A 17,639-nucleotide genomic window follows, 5' to 3' on the forward strand; every position below is an offset into this window, starting at 1 on the left:
TTCAATCAATATATACAACCTACATAATTTTATACACAACCAAACACTGATCATACTAGACCCAAATTAATATACACGTTTATTAGTCTTGCAATATTCAGTCAAACGCATACTAATCTCTATATTCCCATCGTTTAATAGTTCTAACTCTGGTCATTGGAGTATCATCTATTGCACAATAACACTAAATAGTTTTTTGTAGCTAGGTGGATTTTAAATACCCCACAACTTCTATTATGGCGTCTATGTATCGTCCTACCAAGAGTCTGTTTCCGTTAACAATCGACAATGCGTACGGAAAGTTAATTTTGTTTGTCGAGATGTACTGTAAGAATCGTCCTTCACAGTTCATCATATGAACAGTGTGGTTGAAATAATCAGCAATCAGAATGTTCCCAAGGCAGTCTGTAGCTAGACCACGGGGATTAAAAGACTGAAAGTTTTTCGTATTGCTTTTCCCTCCGTACAGAAATCTTAGACCTCCTGCAGACAAAAACACTGCCACCCTCTGGTTCCCCTCGTCAGATGTACAGATATCACCGTTTATATTTTCGCAAACAAACGTGGGATTTTTTAAAATCTCTCCCGAGCAATTGGCACAGGAAGCAATGGTTTGCTTAATTCTTCCATTTGAAGAATAAGTGCGTAAGCGTCCCATAGCGAGTGTTTTGTTTTGTTCGGCTACGATGAGATCACCAGAACTCTTGCAAGCTACACCATTCGGTGTCCAATGGTCGTCCTTTACAATTGTTTCGTTGGTTCCATTTTGTATCTTCTTAACACCTTGATTTTCAATTGTAGTATAATATACAGTTCCATCGGATCCTTCTGTGATGAAATTCGCTTGGCATTCAACGGGAATTGTTTCAATTTCTTTTCCCTCAAAATCAATCTTGCGAATATTGTAGCTTTTTTTCACTCTGTACGTTCCGCACACAAGGATGTGGTTATCATTTGTGCATGACAAATCGGAAATATACGAGTAAACAGTTTCTATTCTATTCTCATTCCTTAAATTTTTCAGCACTTTGATTCCTTTTCCTATGTCCTCTTCATCTCGTTTTTCAGTTTCTTCTTCACGAACTGAACTTTTTTCCTTTTCAATTGGAACCAATTCTCCTAAGAATTCGAGGCAGTTAAAATCTATGTTGCCCCCTCTGAAACTGGGAAATATTAGTTCTGTCAACTTGGGACAACGCTCGAAAGGATATGACGTTGTCTGGAATACGGCTAACTGTTTGGCATCTGTCATCTGCTCGTGTATCAAAGATTCAGCACCCTCAATGTCTTCTAGGACTTTCTGTATCCTTGATTTGTTTTCTCTGAGGGAATCAAGGTGTTCCATTTCCATAGTTTCTACCTGCATTTTTAATTTGCATACCGTCCCTTCAATTTTCCTCTGCAAAGCCATCCCTGCATGATCAATGCTAGCTCGAATATTTGAGTACTTTGCAGGAGCATTCGAAAGTTTTTCGTCAATCTCTGTCAACAGTTGTAGGTACATAGCTTTGAATTGTTTCTCAATTTTTTGAAGCTCTTCTGTCATTGCATTCCTTTGAAAAGCCAGGTGATCCTCCATAGATATCAGACCATGATCACTATGTGCTGTGTGTGAGCATATCATGCAAATGGATTCAAAACACTCTTTGCAGAATAATTTGCACAATTCTGCATTGTGTTTCTCACACATTAAGGACGTCGCGGCTGATCGCTCTTGGTATGGAGCAGCAGAATGTTTGGGATTCTGTTTGATATGCTTTCCTAGACATTTTTCACAAATGTATTTGCCACAAGTACACCAAAAATCTACATTTTCCTCACAGTATTCACAAACAACAGCTTTTTGACACTGTTGTGCCATTTCCATTGCGAAATGAAATGCTACCAGCAATCTAAGAGGGAATTATCAACGGTATGTCACATATTGCAAAATGAAACGCTACCAATAGTCTAGGTGGAAATTATTACTGCATAGTCTTTCCGACGGCCGGCAAATGAAATAATTACACAATCGCCCTGTGTTTTAAACGTGTGCAAGGCGAAGATAACGTGTGCAAAACATTGCGTTCAAAGTCCAAGCTGCATTGGTAAGACGTCTTGGAAACTTTAAATAAAACAAAGTAAAGCTTGATAGATGAAATAAATAATTGAATATGATACAAATCGTACACAGGCCTCTTTTCTCAGTTTAGGAATGAACTAGGGTCAATAGATGATCTTAAAAATAATCAATTTAGCATTATTCAATAAATACCATATATACGAAAGCTATAGCTCAATCGAGATTCGAATTTCGAAATTCAAAATCCAAATTAACCAATGAAAACTGATGATGTATGTCACAATAGATTAAAGGTTACACGCATATAAACTTAAAATCTAACAGAAAACAAGTCAAATATAGAGCTGAATTCGTGGTTTCTTTGATCTAAAACTACGCAGTACCGTTATACATACGTGCATAGTGTTTATATAGACGTTGGGGATGCAGTGCACTCTTTATGTCTTGTTGATTCTAAATAATCAAACAACTATTGGCAAAAATCGCTAATGTGTTTTCTTTTGAACTATATTATGATGTATGCTTAGCATCCTGACAGGCCCGTAGAAAGCGGGAAGGGAGGGGAAGGGGCTCCCACATATTTAGATATTTAACTCTACATGCACTGTATGTGATAACCAGGTCAAATAATAACGAATGCAACCCATAATATGCCTTAAATTCAAATCAGATATGAAACTTATTAACTGATGATACCCCTCTAAATATTGGTTTTGGATCGATTTTGTTTTCAGTTAAGTTTATCATTAATCAATTGGTTAGGTACTTGTATTCTCCAGCCGCTTGAGATTAAACGGCGACACTTATATTATACAATTATTTTTTTGAAATTTCATTTATTTATTTATTTATCTGTTTAGGCATTGGGCGTTGGGGTCAAGGATTTTGTAGTAAATCTATAGACCTATCCAGTATAACAACCACCATATTTTTTATTAGAGTTACCTTTCCTAATCGGTTAAAAGGCACTTTCGGTTTCGGTTTCAAGCCATTTTATTATGCTATATTTTTTTTCATGTTTTCCACTAATGTTACTTACCCGAAGCAAATTAACGATTGACACAGACACCTGTTGTAATGATATTGTGACAAGAAACTTATCGACTTGCTTCTAGACACCTGTAAAGTTATTTTTCATTAGTTTTTATCCACACAATTTTTTTTATTAATATACTTAAATTGATTAATTGAATTTATAAAATGAAGTAACCGTGATTATAATCTAATTAATTACTTTATCAAAGTACTTGTAATTCAACCACTCCCATTGGCATGTAATTGACCATACGGTATACTAGTTTTGTTTTACTTTAAATCAGCGCCAGGCGCGAACTTTCAAATGTCTGTGGACATTGTGAATTATCGGTTTAAAGTTTGTATTAAGGTCTAAGAGAAATGGATTGATACTATATAAGTGTCTGGTAACAGACGTTTATGTAAAAGAAGATGAAAGATGGGTCCCTCAAAACTCATAGTAAATAACATTTAAGAACGCTTTCGTTCATGAATCCTTTTGTATGAATGAAAGGTGAAGATAACAAACGGTCACCAATCTCATAACTCCCATAAGCAACACAAAATAGAGTTGGCAAACACGGACCCCTGGACATAGCAAAGGTGAGATCAGGTGCCTTGGAGGAGTAAGCATTCCATGTCAACCGGTCACACGCGCCGTGAGCCCTACATCTTTATCTGTTAAACGGGGTTATCCGTAGTCAAATTCAGTGCGCCAAGAACGGCCTAACAGTCGGTATGAAACAATTCAGACAGCACTTAACCCAATGCTAGATTGTATTAGTAGATTTTTAATTAACCGACCAGATTTGCAAGAATACCAAAGACCGAAAGTTCATGGATTGTAATTAAATGTGATTGTAATTAAATGTGATTGTAATTAAATGTAGCTGGCCTTTACTGTATGTGATATTGTCATTAGGTAAGTGTACAGATATACAATGTAACCTGTAAGTGTACAGATATACAATGTAACTTGTAAGTGTACAGATATACAATGTAACCTGTAAGTGTACAGATATACAATGTAACCTGTAAGTGTACAGATATACAATGTAACCTGTAAGTGTACAGATATACAATGTAACTTGTAAGTGTACAGATATACAATGTAACTTGTAAGTGTACAGATATACAATGTAACTTGTAAGTGTACAGATATACAATGTAACTTGTAAGTGTACAGATATACAATGTAACTTGTAAGTGTACAGATATACAATGTAACTTGTAAGTGTACAGATATACAATGTAACTTGTAAGTGTACAGATATACAATGTAACTTGTAAGTGTACAAATATACAATGTAACTTGTAAGTGTACAGATATACAATGTAACTTGTAAGTGTACAGATATACAATGTAACTTGTAAGTGTACAGATATACAATGTAACCTGTAAGTGTACAGATATACAATGTAACTTGTAAGTGTACAGATATACAATGTAACCTGTAAGTGTACAGATATACAATGTAACCTGTAAGCTAGATATTGTCACTAAAGAAGTGTACAGTTATAACCTGTAAGCTTGGTCTGTCCACTTCTATAAAGAGAATATGTTTACGACACATAGGCCTATAATGTACCATGCACGTGAGTATAGCTGTTTATAAGTACTTTTCGATGTCTTTTTAAAATATAGTTCAATACACAAATGAATTAATGCCTGAATTTTTAAACCAAGTTAGAAACTTGAATATGGGTACATGTATAAAGTGTACAAGGTGTGTGTATGTGGGGGGGGGGGGGGGTCATTGATATTTGACAGCTCTCGGCCTAGACTAGATTAACATGGTACAATGCTTGATATGGTTGACGAAACCAAGTATGGTTTATAATTTAAATGAAAGTGTTAAAATTGTCTAATAAACTTAACAAGTTTGTACCTACATATATATGATTATGCAGAATATAGGAATATGAACACGACCATCTAGTTAAACATGTATATGCAGTTTCGGTTCAGATAATGACAACTGGTTTTACTGGCAAGATTTTTTAAAATAAAACATCAGACTTATAAAATACTGTCTGTATTGCGTGGCCATCCCATGTACAAATTTGAGGGGATCAACGCAGTTCTGTTTATGTGCCGTGTATCAATGACCTTTACATGACTTGAATAAACCTGAATAATTCAAAAATCATTTTTCATAATTTGATAATCTTTATAAATACCTGCTGTTCTATTTATCGCACGAGAATGAGTAGAAGAGGACGGGGTTATGTCTCGTAACAACTAGCTTTTTTTCGTTTACTTTATCCATATTACACGTACAGGAATTAAAATGTCGACAAATAATCTAACAGGTTGTCACAGTGTCTACCTGTATACTGTTCAGTGTAGCCCAGATACAAGTGACCCTCAATACACAAAATAACAGCGCAAACATCGGCTTCATCAGGAAGGGATTTAAAACTCTGTCTAACAGTCTCCGTCAAGATCCAAGAGTTCACATATTTTCTGTCATAAAGCGAGGACAATCTCCCTCCTTACCCCTACTGCAGCGCTTCACGCCTCAGCTGAAAAGAACTTCAAACCCATTTTTACGTTATCTGATTAAAATCATGAAATATAGCCCCCGGCCATTCTACATGAGTGCACTTTTCTGGAACAGGACAAAAACTAACATGCAATCAAACACCACTGAGAAAAAAAAGGCAGCCACTCCGCCATTTGTTGTTTCCGTATAAAGTTTTAACGCAGAACGCAAGTTGTAATAGTGAAGCATTTACCACTTTCAATGATAGTGTGTAAACGGACGGCATGTACAATACCATTATTCAAAGTACATGTATATTTTCTCGTAATTCATCAACTGTTCTAGAAGGAACAGTGACGATACAATGGAGTTCGTTAATATCCTTTAACTGGCTGACATTTGATTACACATTTTATAATATGGGTGCTAATATAATCAATTGAAAATGTGAACTAGGAAATAGGGGCTATCGGGGTATATTTCTTCTTTTTTATTTATCTAGTTTGTTTATGATATTAACAAGCAAAATGGAGTTTATCAATATTACCACATGGCGTTTAAATCGACTTATTTGCATCATAAACCAAGGCAAAAAAACCCTGACACACGGCTACCCATGTTCTAAATCATAATGTATCTGTTATGCAAGAAAATTCGTTTGGAGTACGATTGTATACATAAAAAGGCCCCAAAAAATTCTCTCTATAAAATGTGTCTGGAATTAACCTTAATCAGCGTTTTAAGGAAGTAAAATATATGCCAGGTATACTATGTCAACAAAATCAGAATGGTATTCCTAAATGGATAGCATTATGACATCATGAATAAGACATTTCCCGCCTTTATCTCAAAATAAGCCTGAAAACTGTCAGATGTCATACAGATTATTGCTCAGGAAAAGATGTGCGCATTTGTCGAGCAAAATGAAAATGATATATATTGTGTATTATTTTAAGATGAAAAACATGCTTGAATATGAATTTGCTCGACACATGCGCTGTATGTTTTCTGAAAGGAAACCCACTTGAATTTGTGGATATTTTCATTGAAAATGTCATGTTTGCAATTTTATGCCAACTTCAAGCTCTCGTCATATGACACAAATCATTTTGCTGATCAAACTGAACGAATGTTGGATTTACTAATCTATTCCTTATTTGAATGCCAGGGTTTGAGCTCCAAGTGAAATCATCGATATTTTGGGCCAGATGACTTTAAAAACTGTACCTACTTCTTTGCCCCATGATCGGGCCCCAAACCAACAATAGTGCCAGACCATTTGATTTACATTTAAGCCAATCAAGTCAGAGTTACTCAAAGCATCATTATCAGTCTCTTCTAAACATGTATACCTCCGAAGTTAGAGCTTGTTACAAAAATTTTGTGCTGCTCACAATTTACCTTTTTCTCTTCCTTTTTCGGAAGGAACTATCTGCAATTTTATTGGGGATTTGTTTACGCAGAGTTTAAGTTCTTCTACTATCACTTCACATATTTCAGCTATTAGTTATGTTCATAAACTTTGTGATCTTCAGGATCCTACCCACTCCTTTATAGTAGGGAAAATTATCAAAGGTGCCCATAACCTAGCAAGGTCTACTGACACTAGACTTCCAATCACAAAACCTATCCTTATCAAATTATTATCTGCGTTACATCACACAGTTCAAGAAGCTGACACAAAGATTTTGTTGTCAGCAATCTTCTTTCTTGTCGTTCATGCCTTCCTGCACTTAGGTGAACTGGGCCCTAGAAACAGCACGTTTAATGTCAAAGTAATTCAAAGAAAATACATAGTGTTCTGTGATAATAATTCAGTACAAATATCACTCAGGTATTCCAAAATCATGAATGATAGGCAGCCGATAATAATTACCCCGACAGCCAATAACCATTATTGTCTATATACCAACACGCATTTGGCTTTTTATTAATCTTCAAATCAGGGGATCCAGTTCTTTACACTTTTGTGGCATCTCACCTTAAACATACCGTAAATTTTATAGGTTTGGACTCCTCACTTTATTTAGGTCATAGTTTTTGCTTAGGCACTTCTACGGAGGCAGCAAAGAATGGATTGTCTGAGAATGGCATGCAACAACTTGGTCGTTGACACTCTAATGCCATTAGGCGTTACATTAGGATAAATGCTTTAAAATTCTAAATCTGCTTAACTTAGCCTTAAAGGCTTGCAAGTTAGATTTTCCCTTTACACATGTACTGCCACCGACTTTCGTGAATAGACAAGTCAGCATATAGCTGTTTTTCCTATGTTAGGAAGTAAAATTACACAATGCATTTAGCTTCTGATAGAGAATTTTATGTTTGTTTTATTATCAGTTTGGTTAATTGGGACATGGGTTCAGCATATGGTTACTCATATAGTCTTTAAACCGTTCAGTCATTAACTCAGTAAGATTTAGCTTAGGAGGTCAGCGTATAGCTGCTTATATAAACTGTACTGTAGTCAGTCACCTCAGCATAGTTCTGCTCTTACATATGTATATGTGTTACTTAAACTGTAGGCTACTTTTCATGAGGTCAGCATCTGGCTGCTCATATAAAGATTACGCTAGTTGGGAGCTCAGCATAATTTTGCTCTTGAATCTTTTTACGTAGTCTAAACTGGTATGCATGAGGTCAGCATATGGCTGCTCATATATAACTGTAGCCTAGTCATGAGCCCAGCATATGTTTCTCCTTAATGTTTTACATATACTTGGAACTTATTACATGAGGTTAGCTTAAGGCGGCTCATATTTGGTCCTTGTGTGTATGTTTTTGTTCATTCATTGAGGTACACACTGTGATTCATGTATGTTTGGTGCCTAATTCTGCACCAGGTTGTATACATTAATTTGTATTCATATAAAAAGCTTATATACTTTTAAGTTCTATACAATTTTGTATGAAAGGTGAAGATAACGAACAGTGATTAATCTCAAAACTCATAAGCAATACAAAATAGATAGTTGGGCAAACACGGACCCCTGGACACGCCAGAGGTGGGATCAGGTGTCTAGGAGGAATAAGTATCCCCTGTCGACTGGTCACACCCGCCGTGAGCCCTATATCCTGATCAGGTAAACAGAGTTATCCGTAGTCAAAACATTGTACCAAGAACGGCCTAACAATCGCTTTGAAACATGTCAGACAGCATTGGACCCAATGGTAGGTTTTATTGACGAACTATATCGTTATAACGACCATGGAATTTGCGAAATGATGACTTCAATCGAGACTGTTGAAATCCCTCAACCATCATCTTGTTTGTCAGTAGCTCATATGTGTCTTAACAAAAGGACAAATTCCAAATTTTATGTACATTGAAAACCAAAAAGGTGTCCATCCGCAGAGAGGAAACCACATGTACATGAATAGTATGTATTTGCATGTGTAGTCTTGCTTGAGGCAACCAGATAATTTTCACCAATATCTCCTTTTCTTGGAAAACCTTTTGTACAAGGTAATACAAATAAATGCATTTTCCTTGGGTGGCGTTGCATGAATCATGCAAGCATTTAGCATGCCTTGTGGCCTTTTTGTGTACGCCACATTCTTGTAACACAAAGTTTGTAATAACTTTATAAAAATAGCTGCAATAAGCATTAATTTGCAATGTAACATATCTAAGTTTAAATTATTCATCAACTGACCTTATCCCAGTTATTAATTTACATTATTATAGGTAATTCTATATTATATGTGCTTTTGTTCACTCTTTGTCATTTATCTGGACAATAAATGGCACAATCACTCAGCTGAAGTTTTTCTTGCTTTCCTACAATGGTTCAGGCAACAAGAACAAGCTTCAGAAAAGGCATTTAACTTTACTATAAAAGTGTAAGCTTTGTTTAATGAAAAAGTTGTGAATATAAATGATAATTTTACAGCTTTTTTTTAGTTTTAAGCTTTAAATCTTAATGTAGGTTCACACAAACAACGAATTCCATGATCATTCTAGTATTATTGAATGAATGAATGACTATTTATATAAAATCTTGTAATTCGCTCAGGTGTCTCATATAATAATAATAATAAAAATAATACCATATTCATATAGCACCCTTTTCATACACTATGTACACTCAAAGGTGCTTTACAATGCATATACACTTTACAACAGAATGTTATACATATGATACATAGAAAATAAATAAAACATTTTTTAATAAAACATCACAAAATGGTACTCGAAAACTAAGACACACAGTCTTTAGTTTTCACAGTTTTTCACAGAATCTAACCTACACGAATGACTGAAATGATAGAAACTAGTCCTGGAAAACTTGATGGAAAAAATGTGTTTTCAGTGACTTCTTAAACGCACACAGTCTTCTACAGTCCCTTACATGTTCTGGAAGGGCATTCCACAGTTTTGGAGCTATTATTCTGAAACACCGATCCCCGTATGTTACGGTTCGACTTTTTGGAACAACTTGAGTGACTGATTGTTTTATAGACCTAAGATTTCGGGTAGGCTTATATACCTCTAGTAATAGTTTGATATGAGTTGGGCACTCATCATGTAAGGCTTTGTAAGTATAAGTAAGTATCTTATATTGTGTCCTATACTGCACAGGTAACCAGTGTAGTTCTCTTAGTATTGGAGTGATATGGTTGTAACGAGAGGTCCTGGATATGAGACGTGCGGCAGTGTTCTGAATATGTTGAGCTTGCTCAGGACTTTCTTTGGAACACCAACCAGGAGAGCGTTACAGTAATCTAACCTTGATGTAGCTCGGGAGTTCACAAGAGATTTAGTTGCTTCTGTTGTTAAATATTTTCTGATGTGGCCTATTTGCCGCAACTGTGCATAACAAGATCTGCTGACAGAGTTCGCTTGTTTCTCCATATCCATCTTGGAGTCAAACATGACACCAAGATTTCGAACGCAGGTTGAAGGATTAATTTGTGAGTCACCTACTGTCACTGAAATGTTTCTAATGAGGTTTGCATTACGATCAGATGCAAACACAATGATCTCGGTCTTATCCATATTTACCATATCCTGCTTTTAAAAAATTCAGAGGTGTTTGATTTGCTTAGATATCATCATTACAGTTTGATATGCTACATATGTAAGTTAGTTTTAAGTACATTGTGATATACTTTTTAGACGTTGACAGAGGTATTAGTGGAATAGCGGGAACGATAACTCTCTGTAGAGATTGATATTTACGTTACTACTGATTCATATACCCTGTATATAATCATAGGTTATAGACTTTGTATGGGAAAATATGACGACGACCGAGTTTTTTGCCGCGACGAAAAACGAGGTCGTCTTATTTTCCTATACAAAATCTATAACCTTTTTACATGTATCATATGCTTTCAATTTCATTTCGAGACTAACAATGATTTTATTTTTAAGAATTTCTTTATTGGTTTAACTGAGTAAAAGATGAAAAACATGAAAAATTTGAAAATTAAAGGCGTAGTAATTTGCTTGTGTACTGATTGTGACGTAATATTTGCGGGCCGGAATGTTTCCGGACATATATTGTGTGATATATGCCCGCAAACTTTTAAAGAAAAAGAAGAAATGAAATGAAAGTATATAATAATATTTGATTGAAAATCGTAATTACGTAAGCTCAACGCGACGTTTCAGACGATGTGTGTTTTTACGTCATTTGACACATATTCTATTCTGCAGAAAATAAAACATCATTGTCTCATTTGGTAAATGTATTACTTCAGTGAATTATAAATTCATTTATTTTTCATTGACTCGGCTTTTTAATTTTTTTTTATCAGTCCCATTTCCCCCAGAGTAATAGCGTGATCCATGAGAGGCAAAGAAACAATCCCTACAAAGTGTTATCACGGACCAATACATAGATTACAAAATCTAAATATATGACCGTATCCCACTTTCAATTAAAGTCTGCCAACAATGTGCATGTACTTTTAAAATAACAGGGTCGGATTCAAGAGATTGAGAAGTTGTATATTTGAAATGAAAACTCGCCTAAGAGTATAAACACTTTACTGCAGACACGAGAACTTTCCTAATCTTGTCAGGAGATTCCTAGTTTCGAAAGTCTTCCTGACTACCCGAACGCAACGAAAATCTCAATGCGCAGTTTTCTGGGGGGTTTTCCACCTTTCTTTAACTTTTTGAACAAACCCGTTATTTAAATTACACGGGGGTATGTTTATCTCTATGAATTTCGCCGACCGTGCGACAGGGATATGATCACGAGTGCTAATTACATGTGTAGTGCCATACACGGTGATATTGGTCCCCGGGAATTTGTATTTTTTCCACCGAATGAGAGAGAGAGAGAGAGAGAGAGAGAGAGAGAGAGAGAGAGAGAGAGAGGGACAGATAGATACATCCATACTATACACATATTTATATACACCTAAACACTTTCTAGAAATATTTCGACCCTATTACCGGTCTTCTTCAGTTGTGTTTATCTGACGTAGCAAAATAACGCAAGACTACATACACAAAAGTACTATGACGTCACAGTGAATATTAAGTAATGTCAAAGTTTATATTGCACGAAACACAATTGAAAAAGGTAACAGTCTAATAATAAAATGAACAATACTCACCCGACCTCGTGGACACATCCTAAAATATGACTATGCATACAATCAAATATTTGGTAAGTAGTGTAGCAACATTTTAGAAATGTTTGTTAAAAAAGCAGTTAACTTCTGGCCTAAGTGAATACAAACAAGAAATATTACAGTTTAAGTAGTTAATCGTAAATACATCACTATACATTTAATTTGTTAAACAACATCTATAGAGAGAATTCATAAAAGAAACAGAATTGGTTTTACCGTTTAGGAAGATCTAAAAATGATAACTCTTAACGAAGAGATATGGTTGTACAATCTTGTGTATCTATACAACTTGATTATTGTATTCTACAGTTTCTTACTAACGATCATTGATAAAAGTACAGCCATACCACCAGTGCTACCCTATGTCTGACCAGGTTAGTCGGTACACTGAGCTCTGAGCATAGGTCTAAATTTGTGGCACTTCACCCACAGGTGGTGAAGTCTCAATAAGAGTGAAAAGTAAAATAATTCTCGACAGGACGCAAAGACAAACTAACAACCATAAAAAGTTCACTATATATTTTTGGTCTATTACGGTCATCGATCAGTTGAACTTGAGCAAATATTTGCGAAATGCATGAGTATAATTAGGGTTTTATGATTACTAGAACTATATCACCTTATGACATGTGATGGCATTAGTATTTATTGCGAATGACATATACTAATGGTTGTATATTGACACGGAAAAACATGTGCGACGTGTTAATCTCTGTCTCCGAGGCCTAGTACTCACAGAATATATTTCAGAAATAAATTTCATTTTTAAAAAATACACGAGGTCATGAACTGTGACACTTTATATCAGCCTACTTTATGAAGCGCATTAGTACGTCATGAAAAGTGAGCTGGCGTGAAGCGCCGCAATTCATGCGCTCAAGTATTTTTTTCAAAAAATTTCATTTCTGTCCGACTTCCAGCCATACTCTATCAAAATTCACACGCACATTGTTCATATCCTTGTGGAAATAGCTATCATTTGATATATTTCAAAGGCAAAAACAATAGAAATGTAAATATTTGAATATAAAGCGGTTCTTTTCGCTCCTATCAAGTTATGTTTTCACTTTATATATTTCATAATGTAGAAATCGTTACGTACAAATAAAACCCTAATAAACAATTGTGACATGACCGGCAATGTTTTTCTTTGAAGTTGACAGTACAATAACTAAAATACAGAACACTGTTCAGTGGGCGTTCCCTATGCAAATGACCCAAACTATACAACAACTAAAATAAAGAACACTTGAATCAGGGAACATCCAATTTATTTTTAGAAATAAACAAAAAAGAAATGACTAGATTTTTATTTCATAGCAATATAAAAACTGAAAAAACGCAGAAAACAGCTTCTTTATGCCGTTGAGAGACAACCTGAACATAATTCACTTCATAGAGAAAGTACACTCTAAAAACAATGTTTAGGTTTGGAACACTTTTTAAACGTGTTTAGGTCTAAACGTGTTTAGGTCTAAACGTGTTTAGGATTGTGCTTATATCCTAAACGCGAAGTGTAATAAACATGTTCTACCCTAAACATGTTCAGACTGAGAACATGTTTAGCTATGCAAAAATACAGTATCTAAACACAAAATAACATGCTAAACACTTGCTAAACACATTCCTAAACGTCTAAACACAATCCTAAACGTCTATGCGTTTAGGTTTTGAACATGATAAGCTTAGTAACATTGTTGACATTAGTTTTACAGTCTTCATGTAGAATATTCCTGTCTTCTGTAAATGAAATTCGAATTGCAGAAAAAATTGCATGTCAGAATTGCCATACTTCAAACTGCTATAGCGTACCAGGTCCCGATAGTGACCATAGTGTACATCATACGCCGTATTGCAAGTATACACTGTCGAGGTCGATATCCAAAATTGATGGAACCATTAGAAGAGCCGTCTATGGGCTTCAACCCTTTCCTGTTGGAAATGAGCAGAGTTTAGGAGTATCCAGAAAATTTTGATCTGGAATTCCATTTCAACTTGAACAGGTCTGGACACATACATATTGAATTTAAAAAAATAGTGTAATTCATTGTCTCTGGTATTAGACGTGCCTTTAGTGTTAATTTAAACCAATGCATCACTCTTACTTTGCATTGGAACAAAATTCATTTAAATCTTGTGAAAGAGAACATCAGTTGCAATTGATGCCCCCCCCCCTTTTTTTTAATTCAACATGTGACAGTGCCTGTTATGCGAAAACTAGCATATCAAAGACAAAAAAATTGTTGAAGTTGTACTTGCCGGATGATATTTAACCATGTATAGTTTACTTCTTATATGTGCATAAGTGATTTTCAGTGGTTTTGTCTTTAACATGTATCGCGGAAATGTCTACCGTGTTGTTTCGGCAATTAGAATATAGAAATAGACTTGCAATGTAATTTGAGAAGAACCGCCCAAACCCGTGTAGTGATTTTGGGGGGTGGATTTTTAGTATTTCTGGTCGGGCTCGGAGTCCTCTGATCCTGCACGTGATTTTCTCTCTCTCTTCTCCGCGAACTCTAGGCAATCGGACGTGTTTTAGAAAGTGCAGCAGTGTAGTTATTGTATTTGTTAACCCCTTGTAAGTTGTTCTGTGTATTTGTGAATATATCTGTTTATAAGTGTTTTACGGTGTTCTTTGTGTGTAGGAAATCACTTTACCCGCATTGTTCGATTTGAAACATCATGGATCCCAGAGACACAGTTTGTAATGCAAGGGATATTCTTGCTAGATTTTGCAAAGTTATTCTCCTATAATAGAAGAGAAAGCTACTATTTAAGACTCTTTAATGCTGTGGATTGAGTTTTGAATAGAAGGTTAGCAAATCATTTTGTAATTGAGACAAAGTCAAAACCTAAATACAAGGAGAACTAAACATGTTCAAAACCTAAACACAAAAGAGGTAAATGTGTTCAAAACCTAAACACAATAAGGGTAAACATGTTCAAAACCTAAACATAATAAGGGTTAAACATGTTCTACACCTAAACATAAAAAGAATTAAACATGTTCAAAACCTAAACACAATTAGTTAGACGTGCTCCAAACCTAAACACAAAGAGATTTAAACATGTTCAAAACCTAAACACATTGGGTTGAACATGTTCAAAACCTAAACGTAAGAAGTGTTAAACATGTTTAAAACCTAAACACAGAAAGTGTTAAACATGTTTAGATTTAGAACGCGTTCAAAACTGTACACAAGAAATGTGTTTAACTTTGTGTTTACGATCTAAACACCATTTTTAGAGTGTAAAATTACACATATTGAACACTGCTGGAAAGGAACTTAAATCCTTAAAAGGATCACGCTTTGCGGACTCGTTCTTGGTTTCTTTGCACATGGGTTCGCTGAAACCTGACAGGTCACCACTGTGGAAGTGCTTGTAAGACCGCTCATCATTTTTAGGGTCCAACGACCTCTTCACGGAACTCCGTGGCGGATCTAGAACTTGCGACACCTTTTTCAACATAGCCGAGCTGCAATCTTTATACTTCCGCACTGCCTCTGATCGATGTCCGGTTCTTTTCACGATTTCTTGCTCTGGAACTCCCGCAATATACATTTGAGTTGCACATGTGAGTTTTCCGCTATGATTCGTGAAATTCCCACATAGTTCACCTTTTTCTGCTATCACTTTCATGAAACTTTTTAGTTTGTTTATGCCGACATTTTGATGAAAATAGCGGATTTTTGCATCCCCCGTTGGTGGCAGTGGGCGTCGATAGAACGATCCCTCTCCAATAGCTTTCAGATAAACATCAAAGAAATCAATTATGCATCTCTCCCCTAAAATAAAAAAGGCATTAATCAGCGAGCCAAATTTAGCCAATATAAACCATGAGAGAGAGAGAGAGAGAGAGAGAGAGCAGTTTATAATTTGTAAACGTAATGAATGCAATCAATATGCGATCAAACACTTTTTTCAAATTGTAGAATGACAAACGCCAATACGAGAGAGAGAGAGAGAGAGAGAGAGAGAGAGCGAGAGAGAGAATTTCAACTTACCAGGATCAGAGTAGTGTTTGATGTTCTTATTCTGAACATTTAACTGGCCTAATCCCCCTTTATAAGTTTTGGAAGATCGCCCCACAAACTTTATGTAATTTCCACACTCGTCCGCGCCAATGAAAAATTGTTCAGCTGTCAAACTATGATGCTCGTCACATCCTCTGAGGCCAAATAATTTGTTAGCATAAAAAAACATCGTCAACTGCAATTGCTCTCCGTTTTCTTGTCCAAAGACCCCTTTCCCCACAGTTTCTCTTCCTGTTCCGGAAGTATCGGGTCTGCACGTTTTATGTCACAGCCAAGTCCTTTATCAATGAGATTTCTCATTTGTGCATCAGCAATCTTTCGAAATCCAGCAATTCTGTGTTTTTCTCATCCAAAAAATTCTTGTCATATATCCCTTTGTCTCGCAGGTGTCTTAACAGTCTGCACAATATCAAATAAATCGATTTTGGCGGATACTCCGTCCCGTCTTTTTTCGCATTTCCACCACGAACCGCTCCAGCCAGTAACCCATTTCTTTGGAATCCATAACGTGAAGTTTGGGAATATTTTCCGCCCTGTACTCTCGCCATTTCTCGAATACATTGACCGCCCATTTCGTATTGCTTTTAGTGTTTGCATTCTCTTGATCGGACACGAGTTTGTTTAACTCTTCCTCTGTTACCGGTTTCCTAAAGCGCGTAGAATTTTCTTCAGGTTGCATCTCAGGTTTGACGACAAACTCGGGGCCAGTGTCAATGCCTACACCAAAATCGCCATAACCATTAGGAGTTGCGTCTTCATTCAGATTGAGAGATAAATCACACATTCCCTCAAATGCCAAATTTTCATTCTCTAAAGTTTCGCAATTTTGAGAAAGAGTAAGATCGTCTATGCCATTGTCCCAGTTTGCACCAAGAAAATCAACATCCATTAGCTCCGAGTCCTTCGTCTGACCATCCATTCTTTCACCATCCAAATGATACTAACTGACACAATTCGCGCTCGCGCAAAATACAATGTAAATTGATTGGTCACTTTGTCAACTTAAGGAGGTATGCTACACCAGAGAAATTTGATGTAGATGAAAAGTGTAGGATATGTACAAAAATATTTTGAATTTAAAAATTTTCAAATTTACTTTATTTTGTCAAAAAATACAGTTTTAGTAGAAGGTAATCTGAAAAAAATTTAAAACCCCTGCTGGACTCGAACCTGCGACCTACAGTTCAGCAGTCGGTATTCTAACCTACTGAGCTACTCGGCTAGGTAATTTAATGGAAAAGGAAAAGTCAAATATTGCTGATATCGATTTTGTCATCCATGTTTTTAAAGGAAGTCAGCCATTATGACGATGTAGAGTACTACCTTAACCTTTAACTTTGATTTATATTCAGATTAGTTATCATTGCAACATCTGATTCGCTGTGAAAATCATACAGATACAGAATCTTCAAAATCTAAAAATAGCTGAACTGTCATGTGGCAAGT

At 35.8% G+C, this 17,639-nt stretch overlaps 1 protein-coding gene and 1 pseudogene across 1 annotated transcript; both read right to left on the bottom strand.

The window, feature by feature from the left end:
- Positions 1 to 202: 202 nt before the first annotated feature.
- On the bottom strand, positions 203 to 1,867 carry LOC125676195 (uncharacterized). Its single transcript, XM_048914091.1, has one exon. It carries the CDS (start codon positions 1,865 to 1,867, stop codon positions 203 to 205), a length of 1,665 nt encoding a protein of 554 aa, XP_048770048.1.
- An 11,540-nt stretch (positions 1,868 to 13,407) lies between these two features.
- Positions 13,408 to 17,621, bottom strand: LOC125673661 (uncharacterized; annotated as a pseudogene).
- Positions 17,622 to 17,639: the final 18 nt, after the last annotated feature.

Source organism: Ostrea edulis, chromosome 3, assembly GCF_947568905.1.
Source record: "Ostrea edulis chromosome 3, xbOstEdul1.1, whole genome shotgun sequence".
Classification (NCBI taxonomy): Eukaryota; Metazoa; Mollusca; class Bivalvia; order Ostreida; family Ostreidae; genus Ostrea; species Ostrea edulis.

Bases quoted from the DNA above. Each gene is read 5' to 3' on its own strand.
- LOC125676195 (XM_048914091.1), bottom strand. From the start codon at position 1,867: ATGGAAATGGCACAACAGTGTCAAAAAGCTGTTGTTTGTGAATACTGT.